The 20791-nt window shown below is 37.8% G+C and overlaps 1 protein-coding gene across 2 annotated transcripts in view; it reads left to right on the top strand.

Moving 5' to 3' along the window:
* PCCA (propionyl-CoA carboxylase subunit alpha) overlaps positions 1 to 20791 on the top strand; it is a 456600-nt gene that overhangs the window by 170812 nt on the left and 264997 nt on the right. For both annotated transcript variants that reach the window (XM_023218016.2, XM_023218015.2), the window contains exons 9-12: positions 181 to 259; positions 5270 to 5372; positions 13244 to 13338; positions 18283 to 18433. In XM_023218016.2, the coding sequence (XP_023073784.1) occupies positions 181 to 259; positions 5270 to 5372; positions 13244 to 13338; positions 18283 to 18433 (428 nt within the window). The remainder of the gene's footprint in view (positions 1 to 180; positions 260 to 5269; positions 5373 to 13243; positions 13339 to 18282; positions 18434 to 20791) is intronic.

The raw sequence follows: 20791 nt of genomic DNA, 5'->3' as shown, positions 1-20791 counted from the left end.
TCACACTCTCATTTTTTAAATACATTATTACATTGGTATTATTTTCCTGACTCTAAAGAAAGGAACTTTTAAATAAATTAATTATTGTCTTCTGCGTTATTGAACATGTGGTCAGTTGTCATGTTCATACATCCCTGTGATCAAAGTCTGAACTTCTGTCTCATTCTTCCCTGCTGTTAGGCTACCCCGTCATGATCAAGGCCTCAGCAGGTGGTGGTGGGAAAGGCATGCGCATCGCTTGGGATGATGAAGAGACCAGGTGAGAGGCTGTCCAAAATAGACTTTTGATGAAAATTGCAGTTACTAGAGTTTTATTAGACTGGCAGGTAAACAGATACCAAAAGCATAATGGAATAATTATAGTAACCATCGAATTTTTACACTTTTGAATGGGAAAAAGATTGAAATTATGTGGAAACCTTCCTTATTTATATTTTGATGATGATTATCTTATTATAGAAAGGGTTTTACTATTTTAAACATTAACAAAGGATTTTCTTTTTGTTTTTACAGTATATTTTTAAAAATTGCAGTCATGATTCTGTTTTCTGGGCAGAAATGACTAAGATTTGGCTATATAATTCTAAATGTCATCTAAAGATTTAAACCAACTATATTTAAAAGCAGTTATAATTTCATTGAGACTTAATGTATTACCTCAGTATGTACTTGCTTTCCTTTGGTAGTGCATAAAAGTAGTGAATTACCTTGATAATTTTAGAGTGTGAAATATATTCTTTTTCCTTGAGTTTGAAATTACTGTGTCCTTTATATGGAATGCACTCTTACTGTAATTTAGAATACTTTTTATGACCCAGTCTCAGAAGTTACACAGGTTTCCCTCCAGTGAACACAGCTTCTACTCACATTCAAGGGGAGGGGACTGAGTCTCCACATCTTCATGAGAGAGTGGGCGAGATTCTTAGAAAAGCACGTGGAATGGGAGATACTGTTGTGGCCATCTTTGGAAAAGACAATCTGCCACAGCCCATTTTGTGGGAAAGAATGGTATCTTAAAGAAGTCGAACACAATGGTTTTGCAAGAAATGTGTATTTTGTGGACTTCAAATTTTTTTCTCATTGTTTTTCTATTTTGCACAGTACTTACATAGCAATTTCACTGAATGCTTAGCACTTATTTTTCATTATTCATCTTAGGATCTCAGGTTTCTTATCAGTCATTTCCCCAGGGCTACTGTTAGTAATTTACTCTTTTATGGTGCAGATTACTCTTTATAGTTTCTTAGAAGTAAAGTTTGCTGTGCTGCTGTTGATTTATAAATTTTAATTTAAGAGCTTAATATTTTGATAAATCACCATATCCATTCATATATTAGGCATCATTGTGTAAATAATTTAGCTCTTTCCTGGCAAGTAAATAGCACATTGATTCAAAATATGTTTATAAAATTAATAAAAATACATGAATAATTTTCTACTTAAAATACTACTCTCTTCAACTTGATAAATAAACCATCTCAGAAAACTTGTTGAGATCCACACAGGCATGACTATTAGATTTAATAGTACAAGCTCCTCATTTTAAAAAGTGGCTCTATATCCCTTATTTATTTTGGAAAGTCAAAACCACCTGAAAAGGGAAAGAATAGTACTGCAAACATGCCTATGCTTGTCTTTTGGAGCCACTAACCATGAACACCATGCCACAACTTATCTACCCCTTCTTTTCCTCTCTCCCTCTGAGGAAGTAATTGGTTTTTACATAATCCACAAAGATTTTATTTTTCAGGTACAAAGGAAAATTTAGTGCTTAATTGCTATATTCCTTTATCCGACGGGCTGTCTTTTTCTTGCAACATCTTTCCTATGTTTTTTTGGCGGGGGGAAGTAGCATCTATGACTTGTCTTAGAATCTGTAGGACATCTGAAAGATTTAAAAAAAAAATGGAATTTTTTTTTTTTTTTGGAGACAGAGTCTCACTCTGTCACCCAGGCTGGAGTGAAGTGGCGCGATCTTGGCTCACTGCCATCTCCACCCCCTGGGTTCAAGTGATTCTCCTGCCTCAGTCTCCTGAGTAGCTGGGACTACAGGTGTACGCCACCACACCCAGCTAATTTTTATATTTTTAACAGAGATAGGGTTTTACCGTGTTGGTCAGAATGGTCTCGATCTCTTGACCTCGTGATCTGCCCGCCTCGGCCTCCCAAAGTGCTGGGATTACAGGCATGCACCACCACGCCCAACCTGTAATTATTATATAGTAAATTTGGGTGCGAATTATGAAGGTTGTTGAAGGTTCACTTAGATATTTTCATAGTAGTCTCTGAATTTCTTTTCCCTGTTCAAGTTTAAATGAAGCGTATCGCATGATTGAGAAATTGTGTCTATATTTTTGAATATCCCCACTAAGACTTTTGGCATTGTGAGTGCAATTTCTCTTTTATTTTTGTATTCCTAGCAAATAAAATATATTCAGGCACAAAGTGCAGTAAATACTTATTGAATGAATGTATAATTGAATGTCACAAATGATATTCATAATAGAGTTTCCTATTAGTTCTAAAATATGTTGTTGGCAATGCTTTCAAACTTGCTGCTTATTTTATTTTGGTGACTTTGACTTTTTACTTGTGGTGTTGTGGGTTTAAATGCAAAATGAAAGCTCTCAATCATTATGGTGGAGGCAAACTGTAAAGTGCTTTATTTTTTCTTTCTGTTGTTATATCCAATCTGATAAAAAGTTGATTGTATGGTATTGAAAACTAATTAATTTTGCTTCCAGTTTCTTTGAAGTTTGCAGCCTCCTGAGATCTAAACTTTATTCCCCTAAATCAATGATGTAATGGAGGACTGATACCTTTCCTCTGAGACCTCTGAGAAATAAGAGTTTTTTGCAATGTTTTGAAATATTTCTTATAGTTGGTTTTACCTGCAGTGTTGTACAAAAACAAGCAAATTAGTTGTGTGTGTGTGTGTGTGTGCGCGCGCGCTTTTTTTTTTTTTTTTTTTTTTTTTAACGGAGTCTCCCTCTGTTGCCCAGGCTGGAGTGCAGTGGTGCGATCTCAGCTCACTGCAACCTCTGCCTTTTGGGTTCAAGTGATTCTTCTGCCTCAGCCTCCCAAATAGCTGGGACTACAGGTGCACGCTGCCACTCCTGGCTAATTTTTTGTATTTTAATAGAGACAGGGTTTCACCATGTTGCCCAGGCTGGTCTCGAACTCCTGAGCTCAGGTAATCCACCCACCTCAGCCTCCCAGAGTGTTTGGATTACAGGTGTGGGCCACGGTGCCTGGCTGCAAATTAGTTCCAATATTACTAGGTGGAGTGTAGGATTAAATGATATTATTTTAAAGTTGTAATAATTAAAACTCATCTTAAATGTACCAACCTGGATTACTATATGACGAAGATTATCATTAAATTTTTCTATTTGTAGTCTCTCATCGCCAAAAGTAGAAGCAGCTCTTGAGATGAAAAACCATGCTTTAAAAAAAAAAAGGAAGAACAGTCAGACTAACAAAACAAATAGAGCAGTAGAGCTGACATTATTAAAGAAAACACAAAACTAGCAAATCAGATAGTTGTTTCTTATATTAGTAGATGGACCATTTGCAGCTTAAAGGACTGGAAGAATTTGGTTTCAGTATTGTACATTAAATGCAGACATTTAATCTTCAGATTAAGAAACTTTGTTAAATGTAAAAGGAATTAAAGCACAAAAATAAGCAAATTGGAGAGTTATTTCTAATAATACTAGATGTACCATTTGCCACTTAGGGGATTAGAAGAATTGGTTTTAATGTTGTACATTAAATATAGGTATTTAATCTTCAGATTAAGAAACTATTAAATGTAAAGGAATTAAATTTTATATGCTGAGTTTATCAATGGATAGAAGGCAATATGTGTTCAATTACTTTTAGGCAAGCAAGTTTGTTTTTTTTTTCTTTTTCCTTTTTTTTTTTTTTTTTAAAGATGGAGTCTCACTCTCACCAGGCTGGAGTGCAGTGACATAATCTCTGCCCACTGTAGCCTCTGCGTCCCAGGTTCAGGCCATTCTCCTGCTTTGGTCTCCTGAGTAGCTGGGACTATAGGCATGGACCACCACACCCAGCTAATTTGTGTATTTTTAGTACAGACGGGGTTTCATCATGTTGGCCAGGCTGGTCACGGGCTCCTGACCTCAGGGAAGCCACTGTGCCCGCCCAAGTTTGGGTTTTTAATGCGTTGGTCAAATGAGCCTATTTTATTTGAATAATACGCATATTTTAATAGTAATGATTGAAATTATAGTTTGTGAACAAAATATATAAAGCAATAATTAGGTCCATATTTTTATTTTAAAAAACTATACTTTTATAATTACTAATTTTGATCAATTTTATAGAAGATAAAATTGTAATGATCTGTGTGGGTGTATGTGGGAGGCAATTGCATTTCAAGATGTGGATTTAAAATATTAAGCAATGTTCTTGAGAATCTTCCTATTGGATGTTCAGTCTCAATGAGTGTATTTGCTGTAATTCCACTCCAGTCATGCAGGTACTAAACCCTTTACATTTTTCTTTGTATCTTCTGACTTCTGAATCAAACAGATGTATTTTTGTGTTTTTACTAGTGGAATTAAGGTATATTATGGTTGAAGAAATGGAATTAATTTTACTTGCTCTGTATGGTTGATTAAAATACCATATTTAGGCTGGGCGCAGTGGCTCACACTTGTAATCCCAGCACTTTGGGAGGCTGAGGCGGGTGGATCACCTGAGGTTAGGAGTTCGAGACCATCCTGGCCAACATGTTGAAACCCCGTCTCTACCAAAAATACAAAAATTAACCGGGTGTGGTGGCACACGCCTGTAATCCCAGCTACTCGGGAGGCTGAGGTGGGAGATTGGCTTGAACCTGGCAGGCAGAGGTTGCAGTGAGCCGAGATCCTGCACTGCACTATAGCCTGGCCGACAGAGCGAGACTCTGTCTCAAAAAAAAAAAAAGAAAAAAAAATTCATATTTAGCAGTTGGTAAAGTATTGGCATTCCTGTTTCAATGGAAAATCTAGGATCTGGGAAGTTAAATAACTCATCCGTGGCCACAGAGTTAGGGAGTGGAAAAGTTGCAGGTCAACCAAAATTAACTTAGTTATTTGTACATTGAGTAAAGTTTTTTTGCTTTGTTCAAAATAAGCCAAAATAAATATTTAATTGATGTGTTTTCTTTTATAATGATAGCTCTATTTGTTTTGTTAGTCTGACAGTTCTTCTTCTTCTTCTTCTTCTTCTTTTTTTTTTTTTTTTTTTTTTTGGTTTACAGGGATGGTTTTAGATTGTCTTCTCAAGAAGCTGCTTCTAGTTTTGGCGATGATAGACTACTAATAGAAAAATTTATTGATAATCCTCGTCATATAGAAATCCAGGTTGGTACATTTAAAATGCTTTTTCATTACTGTGACTTTAAAATAATATCATTTAATCCTATTGGAATGATCTTTTCTTCCATGTACAATGATTGTGAATTGTTTTGATACGTACAAAATAAATCGATTACCTGCCTTTGGAATCTGTTGTACTTTCTGTTAAAGTGCTAGGATGCTGGTTGAGATTGGGAATGATACAAAAATCTACCTCCAAAAAAAGCATTCCCAAGATAGCTGACCAGGCTATGTCGTTCCAAGACTGGACCATTGTAGGGCATTTTTTAAAAAAGAAAAGTGCCTGACCTGGACTCCTGTACTACTTCGGTTTACCAAATGTCCATGTAGCTTGCTATGACAGGTGTTCTGCAAGGAGCCGGTTGTATAGAGATCCGTAAATCATTTCTTCTATTCAGTTTAAGATATTAATCCTTAAAGCATTAAAAACCCATTAAAACAACATGGGTTTTCTAAAATAAAACAAGGAAGAAGACAAGTCTGTTGAAATTTTCATTTGCCTGTTGAAAATGCCTTCATGCTAATTTTATACATTATGACCATGAATTGATATGTAATAGCTAAAATTGATTTTAAAAAATGTCAAATTAGAAATAATGAATTTTAAGTATTTTTTAAAATCTTAATTTGCTGTGGAGAGAGAACCAGATAAATAAAAGGTTTTTTGCTGACCTTATATTTTCTGACATGGGCATGATACAAAAAGTCTTAGATTCTGTCAGTTTGTTCTTTAAGTTTAATGGTCACTTTACATAGATATTATTTATGGGTAGAAAATCAACATTTAGATCCTCAAATTTTCTAAAGTGAGAAAAAATATCCAAACTTATATAATCAGTTGGATGTTTTACAACATTGAACACAGTTTATTTCTGAGGCTAGCAGGCTTTGTTTTTGCCTTTTTAAAAAGATTTTCTAAATTGAGATATTGTATATATATGATATCTGTACATCATATATATATATATACACACACACAGTGAAATCCATAAATCTTAAGTGTACAATTCAAGACAATTTCTATACACACACATCTAATTTTGTAACAACCATCCATATCTAGGTAGAGAATGTCCCGTCACAGCTCTTCCCAGTCCATACCTACCCGTGGTCACCAAAAGTAACTGCTGTTCCTATCTGATGTCATAGATTAGTTCTTAAATTGCGTAAATGAAATCCAGTGGTGTACTCTATCATGTCTTCTTTTTCACACATCATCGTGTCTTTGAGATTCTTCCCTGCCAGCATGTGATATTTTCAATTTTTAAAAACATTTAGCCATATTAGTGGACTTGTGATGATATGTCTGTTGTCCTTTGCTTCTAAGAATTGCTCTGTGCGCTCCCATTGTTTGACTCACCTATAGTTTATCCATTTTCCTGTTGATGGATCTTTGAGTTTTTAGTTTCTTTATATTAGAAAGAAATTGCTATGTCTTTTTATGAACATATATACATCTCTCGGATAGACTGAGGAGAGGTATTATTGGATTACGTAGTAAGGTTATTTTTAGTTTTAGTGGGTACTCTGGTTATACTAATATATACTACCACCAGAAATACATGAGAGTTTCCATTAATGCCACCCCTGTCAGCATGTGATATTTTCAATTTTTAAAAACATTTAGCCATATTAGTGGACTTGTGATGATATGTCTGTTTAATTTGCATTTGCATTTCCCGGATGAATAATTATGTTAAGCATCTGTTTATAAGCTTATTGACCATTTGAATGGCTTATATTGTGAAGTGACTTCTCAAACTTTCATCCTTGCCTTCCTTTTTCAAATTAGATTTTTAAAAATGCTTGGAATGTCAGAGTTCTGTATCTATTTTGCTTATGAGTCCTTTGTCAGATGTATGTATAGTGTATCCTTCTCCCTTCATGCGGCTTGCCTGTTCACTTTGATAATAATGTCTTTCAAAGAACAGAAGTTCTGAATTATAGTGAAGTCAAGTTTAAGTCTACTTTATGTACCCTAGTTAGGAGTTTTCTGTATTAGGTATGATATTTAAGTCTGTTACTCTCCTTTAATTATTGTTATTTTGTTTGTTTGGTGTGAGGCAGGGTCAGAGTAATTTTTAAAACTCTGATATCCACTTTCTCCAGCATCATTTATTGCAGTGACCATTTGTTGCAAATTAAGTGAGATTTTGTCATTGTCATAACTATTTTGCTTTTAGAATAAATCCAGAAACCTGATTCTGTAAGTGGTCTAAATGTATTGTTTTTCTGCAGATAGTTTTGATTCTTTTTGGGTTATTTGAATTTCTATGAACATTTTAGACTTCACTTGTCAACCTGTTCCCCGTACAGACACCTATACCTCCACCTACCCACTCCCACCTCCACCTCCACTCCCACACACCCCATCTGATGGGAAATTTGTATTTGGGTCGTATTGAATCTAGAGATTATTCTGGGGAGAACTGACATCTTAACAGTGTTGAATTTTCTTTTCCTTCCTTCCTTCCTTTCTGCCTTCCTGCCTCCCTTCCTCCCTCCCTTCCTCCCTTCCTCCCTTTCTTCCTCTTTCTCTTTCTTTCTCTCTTTTTTCTTTCTCTCTCTCTCTCTTCTTGCCTGCCTGCCTTCCTTCTTTCCTTCCTTCGTTCCTTCCTTCCTTCCTTTCTCTTTCTCTCTCTCTCTCCTCTCTTTCTTCCTCCCTCTCCCTCCCTTCATTCCTTCCTTCTTCTCTCTCTCTCTCTCTCTCTGTCTGTCTCCCGGGCTGGGGTGCAGTGGTGTAATCATGGCTCACTACAGACTTGGCCTCCTCGGCTCAATCAATCCTTCCCCCTCAGCCTCCCCAGTAGCTGGAACTGTAGACGTGTTCTACCACACCCAGCTACTTTTTGTATTTTTTTGTAGAAATGGGGTTTTGTCTTGTTGCCCAGCTGGTCTCGAACTCCTGGGCTCAAGTGATCTGCCTGCCTCGACCTTCCAAAATGCTGGGATTGCAGGCATGAGCCACCGTGCGCAGCCTACAAAGTTGAATTTTCATGGATCCATGAACTGGAATATCTCTTCCATTATTTAGGTCTTGTTAATTCCTTTCAGCACTGTTTTGTATTTTTGAGTGTAGAGGTTTTGTGTATCTTTCATTAGATTTATTCTTAGATATTTGAGGCTTGCGTTGTATGGCATAGTCTATTATAATAAAGCTTTTTCAGGAAACAGTATAGCTTAGATACTGTTATAATTTTAGATACTGTTATAAACGTTATTTTCTATTATAAATATTATTTCGGATCTGGTGTCTTTGGTAAATCCACTTGTTTATTTTGTGTATTTTGATGACCTTTTGCTCAGTGACAAGCCACCCCAGAATGTGGTGATTTAAAACAACATTTAAGGCTACACAAGTATTTGAATATACTTAAGATCACCGAGCTGTACACTTAAAAATTGTTAAAATGGTCAATTTTTTGTTATAGTATGTTTTCCCACAAAGCACACCACAACATTTAACGATTCCTCATGATTCTCTGGGTTACTTCGGTTCAGCTGCCGCTGCTTTTGCATCACACATTGTTCTCTGGGGCAGTTGTTATACTGTGACTTGACTGAGTGTCCTGTGTTAGGTGCCCTGGAAGGATGGTGTAAAGCCTGAGCTCAGCTGAGACACTTTGGTGGGCAGTGGGGCCTCTGTCTTTCTGTGAAGTCTTGGGGTATCTCTACATGTCTTCTCCATGTAGCATTTCTACAAGGATATCCAGAATTCTTGTCAGTGGTCAGAGCTGCTTGAAATCACTGTCCTACCCTTTGAAGGTTTAGGCTCAGAACTGGCACAAAATGACTTTTGTTGCATTTGCAAAGTTCCTTCCCAGTCTAGAATCATTGCTGGATGGGATTATATAAGGGTGGGACTACCAGGATTTGTGTTGTACATGGGGTCATCTTTGGATACCAACTACTACCACCCATTCTTCGGCCTTCAATGATCATGCCCTGTCATAAACAGAATACATGCAACTTCCTTTCCAACTTGGTCCAGCTCTGGATGAGACTTTTTTTTTTTTTTTTTTTTTTTTTTTTAACAGAGTCTCGCTCTGTCGCCCAGGCTGGAGTGCTGTGGCGCAATCTTGGCTCACTGCAACTTCTGCCTCCCAGGTTCAAGTGATTCTCCTGCCTCAGTCTCCTGAGTAGCTGGAATTACAGGCTTGTGCTATCATGCCCAGCTAATTTTTGTATTTTTAGTAGAGGCGGGGTTTCGTCATGTTGGCCAGGCTGGTCTCAAACTCCTGACCTCAAATGATCCACCCACCTTGGCCTTCTAAAGTGGTGAGATTGCAGGCATGAGCCACTGTGCCCGGCTTGAGACTTCTTATGTATGGTCCTTCAAGAACAGTTCTTCTGGTGCAAATACCTGAATTTAAAGTCTGATATTCATTCATCCAGTGTACAATGATGAGAAAAGGATAGGACACTCCAATATATACCCCTATTTGACACAGTTAAGAAAGGGAGGCACACAGTAGTCATTGGTTCTGAGTAATTGAGAGCCAGCATGAAAGCCGAGAGATCCCTTTCGAGGTTCTTGCAGTCATAATTTTGCTGAGAAAATGATGGTGGTTTGGGCCATAGGGTTGGCAGTGGAGGTGGTAAGGTGTGATTGAATTCTGGGTATTTTGTGAAGGTAGACCAGATTTTCTAATAGATGGATGTTATGTACAAGAAAAAAAAAATAAGGTGATTTTAGGGTTTTGGCCTGAGAAATGAGAAGAATGGAATGGCCTTTTACTGAGATAGGAAAGACTGTGAGATGTGCTTGTTTCCAAGGGAGGAAATCTGGTTATAAAGTTGAACAAATCAAGGTTGAAATGCCCATTAGATATCTAAGTGTAGGTACTGAGTAGACAGTTAGCTCTTTAAATCTGTAATTTAAGGGAGATATGTAGATTGTCCTTCTTGTAAGATTCTAGGGGCAGAATTAATTTTGTCCTTCATTGTATTCCCCATCCAGCACTTGTTCACACTACTGGAAGACCACTTAGGTAGGCTGTTTTATCTTTAACTAGTTGAATTTCCTAATAGGCCATGAGGTGCTTAAGCGTAGAGAGTAGGTCTTACTCATTTGCTGTCCCCAGCAACCAGGCCATTGTCTTTCACATTACTAATACTCAATAAATGTTTGTTATTTTGTGTTAAGTAATTACATATCTAGATCAGCTTTTTAGTGTATTTTATTTAGCCATGGCATACAGCCCGGGTGATGTTTTCAAATATAGGTGAAAATGCCTCCCAGTAACTTAAGTAGGCAACACAGATGTTCTCATATCTGATCTATACTTGGAAGGGTTTTTAGTTTACTTTTCTTTAGTTTTCACTTATTTATTTATATTAGCTAATTTCTGCACATTATAAAGGGTAATTAATAAAAAGTAAGCATCCGTTTTACTCTATCCCTAAGTCCACTAGTTTCTGTCCCTAAATGCAGGCACTGTTACTGTTTCTTGGCTATTCCTCGTACACAGTCTATGAAGTATATATATGTGTGTCACCTATTATTTTTCACATGAGCCATTATATACTATGTCCTTTCCACAATGAAACTTCACTGGCAGCGTGAATGGCACCTCTCTTTGTGGCATAAACCAGTATTTCTCAACCAGGGCACTACTGGCATTTCCTTGGTTGGGTCTAGGGATACCAATGGGCTTGCATTATGTGACATAGTCTATTATAATAAAGCTTTTTCAAAAAGCAGTATAACTTAGAGATTTTTCTACATTCAGTATGTGTAAACCTATACATTTTTTAAAAAAACTCATGAGGCATTTAAGGATTAACTGCTTTTTTTTTTTTTTTGAGACGGAGTCTCGCTCTGTCGCCCAGACTGGAGTGCAGTGGCCAGTTCTCAGCTCACTGCAAGCTCCACCTCCCGGGTTTATGCCATTCTCCTGCCTCAGCCTCCCCGAGTAGCTGGGACTACAGGCGCCCGCCACCTCGCCCGGCTAGTTTTTGTATTTTTTAGTAGAGACGGGGTTTCACCGTGTTAGCCAGGATGGTCTCGATCTCCTGACCTCGTGATCCGCCCGTCTCGGCCTCCCCAAGTGCTGGGATTACAGGCTTGAGCCACCGCACCCGGCCAGGATTAACTGCTCATAAAAGCAGTATTTATTTATAATGTTTTCTGATTGCATGGCTTCCTCGTTTATTTAATGGCATAGATAATCACCAAATCATTTTTGTTGAGTGCCTAGTAAGTGCATAGAATTTTAAAAAAATGAACTGGGAGACTATACAGAATTTAGAGAAGAACAAACTCTTGATTCTGTATATGAATCTGATATTTTATAGTTGGAAATATTTCTGAGAATTCATGGTTATTTTGGGTTTATTGCTTGGAGACTGTCTGCTTTTACTTTCTTGTCAACTAGAATTTAAAAAGAGGTTGAGAGTTATTTTAATGATTTCACATATTTTTAGATTTACTTCATGCAGCCGCCTTTGAGTCTTAGAAAATTCCAACTTATTGGCATTTTATTGCTGTCATGTTTTCCTTCATTGCTTGGAATCATTCTTGAGTTTCAGAAAGGGTTTGTTCCTAAAAATTAACTTTACAGTCATATATTAACTATTTATTTTACATTTTACCAATTATAACCATAATCTTTATTTATTTGGTTTTTTTCAGCAGCCATATAAAATATTAAGACTGATATTATCTGCTGTTTATAATGCACGAAGAAACAGAATGACTTGTCCAAAGAAGTTGCATAGCTGTTTGGAACTAAAATTAGTGCCTGGTCTTTTGGCTTCTAAAACAGATCTTACCTCTGTAAATCTAATATATGTATTTGTAAATATACATCAGCTCCTTAAATCTGAAAATAGATTGGTCCATTTCTGAAAATCAGATGTTGTAGGCAAAAACTTTAATAAAGAGCTGCTTCTGAGTTTCCAAATTTAGCTGAAAAAGATACATATTAAATTTGAATTTCAGATCAACAATGATTTTTTAAAATCTTGTTCCATGTAGTACTCGGGACATAGCTAGAAAAAAATTATTCATTGTTTATCCGAAATTCAAATGTAGCTGGATATCTTGTATTTTATCTGGCAATCTCAGCTTATTTTCCATTACACAGGTTGAATATATCTCTTAACTGAAATGCTTGGGACCAGAAGTGTTTCAGATTTCAGATTTTTTTGGGTTTTGGAATATTCGCATTTATACCTGCTGGTTGGGTATCCCTAATCTGAAAATTCAAAATGCTCCAGTAACCATTTACTTTGAGCGTCATGTCAAAAAATTTCAGCTTTTGGAGCATTTTGGATTTCAGATTTTCAGGTTAGAGATGTTCAACGAGTATCGCAAATGGGAAAAACTATAATGTGTTGTATATTAACTCCAGACCTTTTACCAGTTTCCTAGAACAAAAATAAACCAAGTAAAGACATCCATAGATAAATAACAGATTATATATTGGATGTAAGTGCATGCAGTGTCATTTCCCAATCAACAGACATTTAATAATGTTAACTTCAAGCAGATGTTTGTAATAAAGCTGTGGTGGCAGTCCTCAGCAACATTGACAGCCAGTGTTTATCCCCTTCACTAACACTCAGCGTCCTTCACAAAATTTGTGCAACTGATTCTGATGTTTTACTCATTGTATTTGAAAGGTGATATGAACACTTTTTCCTCAAATCTTTTTGATAAAAATGTTTTATTGAGCTTTGGAATGATGAAGTTTTCCTCTATTAACATGAATCAAAATAATGTTTTGAGAGGTATGTATATACTATGAGGTTTGAGTATTAAAAACCAAGAGATGTTGCATGGGGAAAATATTAACCATCATCTACTTTGTGGGTGTGGTTATATGGTTTTTCAAATGGTATTGCTCTTTCAGGTTCTAGGTGATAAACATGGGAATGCTTTGTGGCTTAATGAAAGAGAGTGCTCAATTCAGAGAAGAAATCAGAAGGTGGTGGAGGAAGCACCAAGGTAAGTCTCTCCCAGGGAATGTTTATAAAGCGGCTGCTTTTATTTATTTCGTTCATTCACTCATTCATTCATTCAGAGACAGGGTCTCACTCTGTTGCCCAGGCTAATGTGCATTGGTGCAATCACAGCTCACTGCAGCCTCCACCTCCCAGGCTCAAGTGATCCTCCCAACTCAGCGTCCCATATAGCTGGGACTACAGGCGAGTGCCACCATGCCCAGCTAATTTTTGTATTTTTTGTTGAGATGGGGTTTTGCCATGTTGCTTATGCTGGCCTTGAACTCCTGGCCTCAAGAGATTAGCCCACCTCAGCCTCCTAAAGTGCTGGGATTATAGGTGTGAGCCCCTGCACCCAGCCACATTTCTTTTTTTATTTGTTTGCTTTATTGGCTGCAATTGCACTAATGTTCATGCAGACTCTCTTACTGCATATTTTTATAATTAAGAATTCGTTACTTGATTTCCTCAGTGCTTTAATGTATAAAAATGAGAGAATACTTGAAAAAGAAGTGGGTTTTTATTAGAGGAGAAGTTGGGTAGACAACCAACTATGACTTTTGCAGGCTTCTAGGAATTACGGAACCTGATGGTATTTCACAGGATTTCTAGACTTTCATGTTGGTGAAGGGTTCATAAAGTTGGTCCTGAATTTATCCTACCATGAAAGGCTTTTGGAGTGTGGTTCTTGGAAATTCTCTGAATTATCAGAGCCACTTTGGGTACTTCTCCAGGGCACCTTTCATGAGTTTGGTGTATGGAGCCTCATTTCTAATTTGATGCTAGTTTGCTATTTGTATATACTCTGGTATTCTCTTTGTTCTTAAAAATCCTCAGGTGAGTGTTCCTAGTAATTTTTAATTACCAGACACTAAGAAATATAGCTTATTGTAGCTTTAATCAGCTGAGCTAGCATATCTTGATATAATACCTATATAGTTTCTGAACATAGTGAGAATGTGAGTGTATTTTTAATCCCAGAGTAATGGTAAAAATTAAACTCTATTTTAGTTATATTGGTTTTTAAAAATATAGCATGGTGTATTAATTTTAAAGCATGGACCCCAAATCCTTTGACATTTTTCTCTTTGAGCAGTGAGGGGAAGGATCAATGTTCTCTTTTCTTGATTCTGTGCTCTGTGAATGCTTGACCCATAGACTACTTAGAAGTGATGCTGTGCCAGCTTCCAGCCCAGGCCTTGGGAAACTGCCAGCTTCCACTTCCTGTTCTCATGGGATGCTTGTGCTTACACACCAGCGAGTATGCTGTGAAGAACCGTGTAGCTTACATAAGATGTGGCCATCTAGTTCTCAAGGCGCAGGACCAGGATGTAAGAAGGGAGGAAGAAGAAAAGCCAAAGGGAATCCTCTTCCTGTGTCTTTAGGAAGATCCTGGAAGATGCCGAAGCTAATTACTTGGTGTTGATCTGAAGTTAGACACTTACCTAGGGAGACTTATAAATATCTTTTTCTTAAGAAACCGTGTGCTGAGCTAGAACTAATTCTGTAGTACTGTAATACTATAGTATGGAAGAAGGGGAAAAAGGATACCGGTAGAACAGTAAGAGTCTTCAACACACTTGTCTTGTAATTTTCTGTTTCCTTGACTGTATTATCAATTCCAATTCAATTAACATTCTGTTTTTAGTCAAAATCTACTCAAGTCTTACCTGGGATAGGAATCTTTCCCAGACTGGGAACCTTGAATCATAAAACCTGTTTGTTTTTTCTCTTTGTCTAGAAATGTAAACTTCTCATAATGAATACCATATCTACTTATTTAGAGAAAAAAAGGAAAATTTACAGCAGTAGGAATCAAAATGAAAAAACTAGAATTCATCATTAATACTGACTTGATATGTATTTGTACACTGTGAAATGTTAAAATAAATGGAATGTGCAGTTTTCAGTTCCTAGAATAAGAATTGCCTGGGCACAGTGGCTCACGCCTGTAATCTTAGCACTTTGGGAGGCTGAGGTGGGAGGATTGCTTGAGCCTAAGACTTTGAGAGCAGCCTGGGCAACATAGTGGGACTTCATCTTTACAAAAACGTAAAAAATTGGCCGGGCATGGTGGCTCAAGCCTGTAATCCCAGCACTTTGGGAGGCCGAGACGGGTGGATCACGAGGTCAGGAGATCGAGACCATCCTGGTCTACACGGTGAAACCCCGTCTCTACTAAAAAAGACAAAAAACTAGCCGGGTGAGATGGCGGGCACCTGTAGTCCCAGCTACTCGGGAGGCTGAGGCAGGAGAATGGCGTGAACCCGGGAGGCGGAGCTTGCAGTGAGCCGAGATCGCGCCACTGCACTCCAGCCTGGGCAACAGAGCGAGACTCCGTCTCAAACAAAAAAAAAAAAAAAAAAGTAAAAAATTAGCTGACTGTTGTGGTATATGCCTATAGTTCCAGCTACTTAGGAGGCTGAAGTGGGAGGATTGCTTAAACCCAGAGGTCGAGGTTGCAGTGAGTCAAGATCATGCTGTTGGATTCCAGCCTGGGTGAGAGAGCAAGACCCTGTCTCAAAAAAAAAAAAAAAAAAAAAAAGAAAAAGAAAAAAAAATTAATAAAAAAAAAAAAAAGAATCTACTAATGTGCTCTGAGGGCAATGCTAGCTACGGTCATTCATATCTCTGGGTATCTAGCAGGGCTTTTGAAAAGGACAAGGGCAAGATCAAACAGGAGAAAGAGAGTTTCACTCAACTGCACTGAGATTGTCCAAATGTTATGATATTAATTGTTAGTTGGTTTTTTTTTTTAGTTGCATTAGTTTTGTCAGCCAATTATTACTGAAATGTCATCTGTGTCTGTACGTTAGCTTAATGCAAACTATATTATCGATAAGATTCAAAACACTTGAACCCATTGTTTTATTCTAACTTCACCAAAAGGGAGACTGTAGGAAGTACACTTCCCACCTGTGAACTCTTCCCCCTCCGCCACCCCAGGCCAACTTGAATATATTCAAGGCTGTGAGTCTAACCAGCAATCGATATGAAATAGAAATGTCATGTGAATGTTAAAACGCACCGTGGGGTTGCACGTCGTTGAACCAAGAATGGGAAGAATGAGACAGTAAAATGACCAGATCCTCGGCCAGAAAATGGGGCAGGGGGCATTCCAGATTAAAAGAGTCTTACGATACAAAAGCCAATCAAATGCAGTTTTGGACCTTATTTGGATCCTGATTCAAAGAAATCAGCTGTATAAAGATATTTATGAGATAGAGAAATTTGAATACCAAGTGGATATTAAATGCTTTTAAGAAGTGGATATTAAATGTTTTTAAGAAGTTCTTGTTTTTTGTGTAGTCGTGTTACAAAAGAGTACTTTATCTCATAGAAACAGTTATGTGTGTTTTTACAAGTGAAATGATACCTAATTTGAGATTCACTTTAAAAACAATAAAGGGTGGGCCTGGTAGAGAAGTGGGCACGTAGCACAGATAAAGCCAGAGTGGCTGTGTATTAATAATTACTAAATATTGGAGGCAGGTTCATGCAAGTTTATTATACTATTCCGTAATAAAGCTTTTCTAGCATGTTGTCTCAATCCTGCTCATTTGAGGATAATTTTAACCCACAAGTAGAAAAGTAGGTAATGTTTTGTTTCTCAGAGCCTTTCTTTCATAGAAGCAAAATCTGTGAAAATGCAGAAGTGGTTTGATGATATTTTTTCACGGTTTGTTGAAATCATTTTAGCTTAACTTGCCTGCCTGAAGGTGGGTTTGGTATCTTGATGCCAAACATGCAGGATTTAGTGGATATATTGCTGATTTTTGTTATTTGTGGCGGTTATGTTCTCCAGAGTCACCTTGATTACTGAATTAGTCTACACTGAATAATTGCCCCAGGGGAAATACAGTGTTAGGTTCCTGCAAGCCTTTGCTCATAACATTTTCCTCAGTGGATTAATACATAATTTTGTTTTATGTGTATTTCTTATTTAATATCTGTGGTTGATTCATTAACAGTGAACTCACAATCCTGGCCAACAAGACTCTAACACATGCCTGAGTGAAGCTTATTCCACACACATTTTCTCCAGAGAGTACTTCTTGGCCTTCTTGCACATGGAAACCCCAGACAGCACCTAAGCACAATGCTTGGAGGGCCATTTCACGCAGTGAAATCACACACACACACACACACACATACACACACACACACACAAACACACACAAACACACACACAAACACACACACAAACACACACACACAAACACACACACACAAACACACATAAATGCAAAAAAAGTGACACTAAATAGACTTTGAAAAGGACGCGTGTTATAGTATGAGCATTGAAACAGGAAGGAAGAGCATCACCTTGTTCAGCCTTAGCATGCTGGAGTCTCAAAATTTTCACCTCTCTGCACTTGTTCACAAAGGACCATGAAAGCGCCTTAAGTATTGATTTTGGGGTTACAAATAAATTTCAGCAAGTAGGCACATTTGTAAATACGGACTCTATGAGCAATGAGGATTGATTGTGTATGTTAGTTTCTAAGAAGTTATTTTTCTCCCAGTTTTTGGCTTGAAGCAATTCTGAATATATATGTATACATGTTAAATATTAGAAGTTGAAGAGATAACAAGAATCAGCAATATATCCACTAAATCCTGCATGTTTGGCTTCAAGATACCAAACCCACCTTCAGGCAGGCAAGTTAAACTATATTTTGTAAATGGATTGAAGTTGCAGAGTAATGTGAAAAGTTCAAATGTTAGTTTTATACAAATCCAAAGTTGACTTATTTAAGCATGTTATGCTTAATAATATAGTCAACATATATTATAAAACGTATATAAAGCATCATATTTTGAGTTCTTAAATTGATATAGATGATCTATATCTGAGTAAACTTTAAGAAAACGTTTATGTAATGCACACAAAAGATAACTTGATTTTTGTCTAAAACGTAGACAAACACTTTTTCTGTATATGTAGCATTTTTTTGGATGCGGAGACTCGAAGAGCAATGGGAGAACAAGCTGTAGCTCTTGCCAGAGCAGTAAAATATTCCTCTGCTGGGACCGTAGAGTTCCTTGTGGACTCTAAGAAGAATTTTTATTTCTTGGAAATGAATACAAGACTCCAGGTAACAACAACTGTTTTTTATTCCTCTCCATGCCTCTGTACTTTACCCTTCCTTCTCCACCCCTTTTTGTTTTATAAAAGTTAAAAAATTAACTCCATAAAGTGTTAAATATTTAGTTTTTATCCTTGTGCTAAGACATCTGTTAGGAATGATGGATAAGTATCCCTCTAAAGTTCAGTATCTAGACTTCTGCTTTGTCACTGTTAATACTTTATGTGGGAAATACCACTTTGTTTTTTCTTGAACCTTTCTAGATGAACTGTATTTGCCAGTGTGTATGTGCTGTTAAGAGAAATCACTCTAGCTATTATAAATAGGAAGTGATTCAGTGATTACAAAATCTTTGGAAGGATGGAGGAAGGCAGGGTACCCAGAGTGAACTTCTGGAGTGACCCCCACTGCTGTACCACCCAGCCAGGCTCCCAGAGGAACCGGCACCTCTGCCGCAGTGAGGAGGTTGAGAATCAAGTGGCTGCCCTTAGAACTGTTGGCTTTGGGGGACATATTCCTTAGTTCTAACCAAATCTCAGGAAGCTACTGGTGTTGTAACTGGTGGCTTTATTTCCTTCCTTCTTCCCTTTTTCTTTTGTTTAAATTGTGAACTATACAGAAACATACATAGAACACAGGTGAATAATTGAACATATTATTATAAAGCAAAAATCGATGTAAACATCAACTGGGTCTAGAAGTATTTACAAAACAGCTAGCTCTTTTTACACCAGCCTCATTTTCTTCCCCTTCTCAATGATTCTGATTCCCCCTCCATCTTCCCTAGAGCTGTCTCCTATCTGACTTCTCAGAACCTTCAGTTTTCATGTCATTCTTCCTTTGAATTATACATACCTAAGCAGCATATTGCTTTTGTTTGTTTTTTAAAACTTTATATTAATGGGATTGTATAGTATTTATTTTTCTTTGCCTGGCTTCTTTTTTCAGCATGGTATTTGTGAGATTCATGCTGTTTCATGGACTCCTGTATGATACGTTTTCTAAGAAAATGCCACTATTTCTTTATCTATTAGATTTCTATAGATAGTTTATTTCTAGTTTTATGAAATTTGTGTTGGTTTGCTAGGACTGCCGTAACAAATGATCATAAACTGTAGCTTAACACAACAGAAATTTGTTCTCTTGCACTTCGGGAGGCCAGAGTCTATCATGCAGGTTCCAGCTGCGTGGGTTCCTTCCTGGGAGGTTGGAGGGAGAATCCACTCCATGCCTGTCTCCTGATTCTGGTGTTGCTGACAGTCCTTGGTGTTCCTTGGCTTTGGCAGCATAACTCTGATCCCTGCCTCAGATGTCATGTTGCCTACTCCCTGTGCATCTCTGTGTCCAGAGTTCCGATTCTCTATAGGGACACTAGTCACGTTGGATTCAGGACCCTTCCTATTTAGTACGGCCTCATCATAATGTGATTATCTCTGCCAAGATCCTGTTTCCAAGTAAGGTCATGGGCACAGGTTGTGGTGGATGTGAATTTTGACAGGACACTCTTCAGTGCAGTACACCATTCAAAAAACACATGTGGCCTACAGAGATAAATAGATTAGTGCTTGCCTAGGACTGGGGTGGGTGAGTGGGGAAATTATGGGCTGATGACTAAGGGGTGGAATAGGACAGGAGAGACTGAGAAAGGCATACTTATGCCTAAAAACAGTGTCAACTCTTCTTCTGTTAGGCCTTTGGGGGACGGGGTAGGTGGCAGGGGGTGTGGAGTCACTGCAGGCATGAGCTGGGTCGAGCTTAAAGCATTCCTGCCGTGGTTTTCACATGTGCACCAAGGGGCTGCTTGTGCGGTTTCTGCATGCCTGCTTCATCCTGAGCTTGAGGGCTTGCCTCTGACCCTGTGCTTCATGGGAGCCGTGTCTTTATGCGTGTGCCTTTTCCCAGAGGGAGACTCCCTTGGGCCCTGGTTAGCCCTCCCGTGGGTGCAGGAGGGCTGTTTTCTGTTGCCTGTGCCTTAGTGGTAGACAGACCTTGTGTCCTTGAATTTTGAGGCGAGTTCCGCAGTGGCCCTGCCCTTCCCCAGCAGTCGGGAAGCTGGGCTTCAGGTGGATTTCTACCTCTTTCCTGATGGTTATCTTTCGCATGCTGTGGCTTTCTTCGTCCTTTCACTCTCGACCTTCCTGTATGAAGACGGTTCACATGTGCCTCTGTAAGCAGTGTATAATTTTTCAGCCCAGTTTGATATCTTCGTCTTGTATCTTGACCATTTGCTCATTAGAAAGTTAACAGAAATGCTGGTACATTTGAGTTTAAATTTCTAATTTTTAAAAATGTTTTCTTCTTGTACAATGTCTGGTCTTTTTCCTTTTTTTTTCTTTCTTTTGCAGTATTTATCATTTAATTTTTTTC

The sequence above is a fragment of the Piliocolobus tephrosceles genome, chromosome X, assembly GCF_002776525.5.
Source record: "Piliocolobus tephrosceles isolate RC106 chromosome X, ASM277652v3, whole genome shotgun sequence".
Taxonomy (NCBI): Eukaryota; Metazoa; Chordata; class Mammalia; order Primates; family Cercopithecidae; genus Piliocolobus; species Piliocolobus tephrosceles.
Note: the sequence above shows the minus strand (reverse complement) of the source record. Positions and strands in the feature narration are given on the sequence as shown.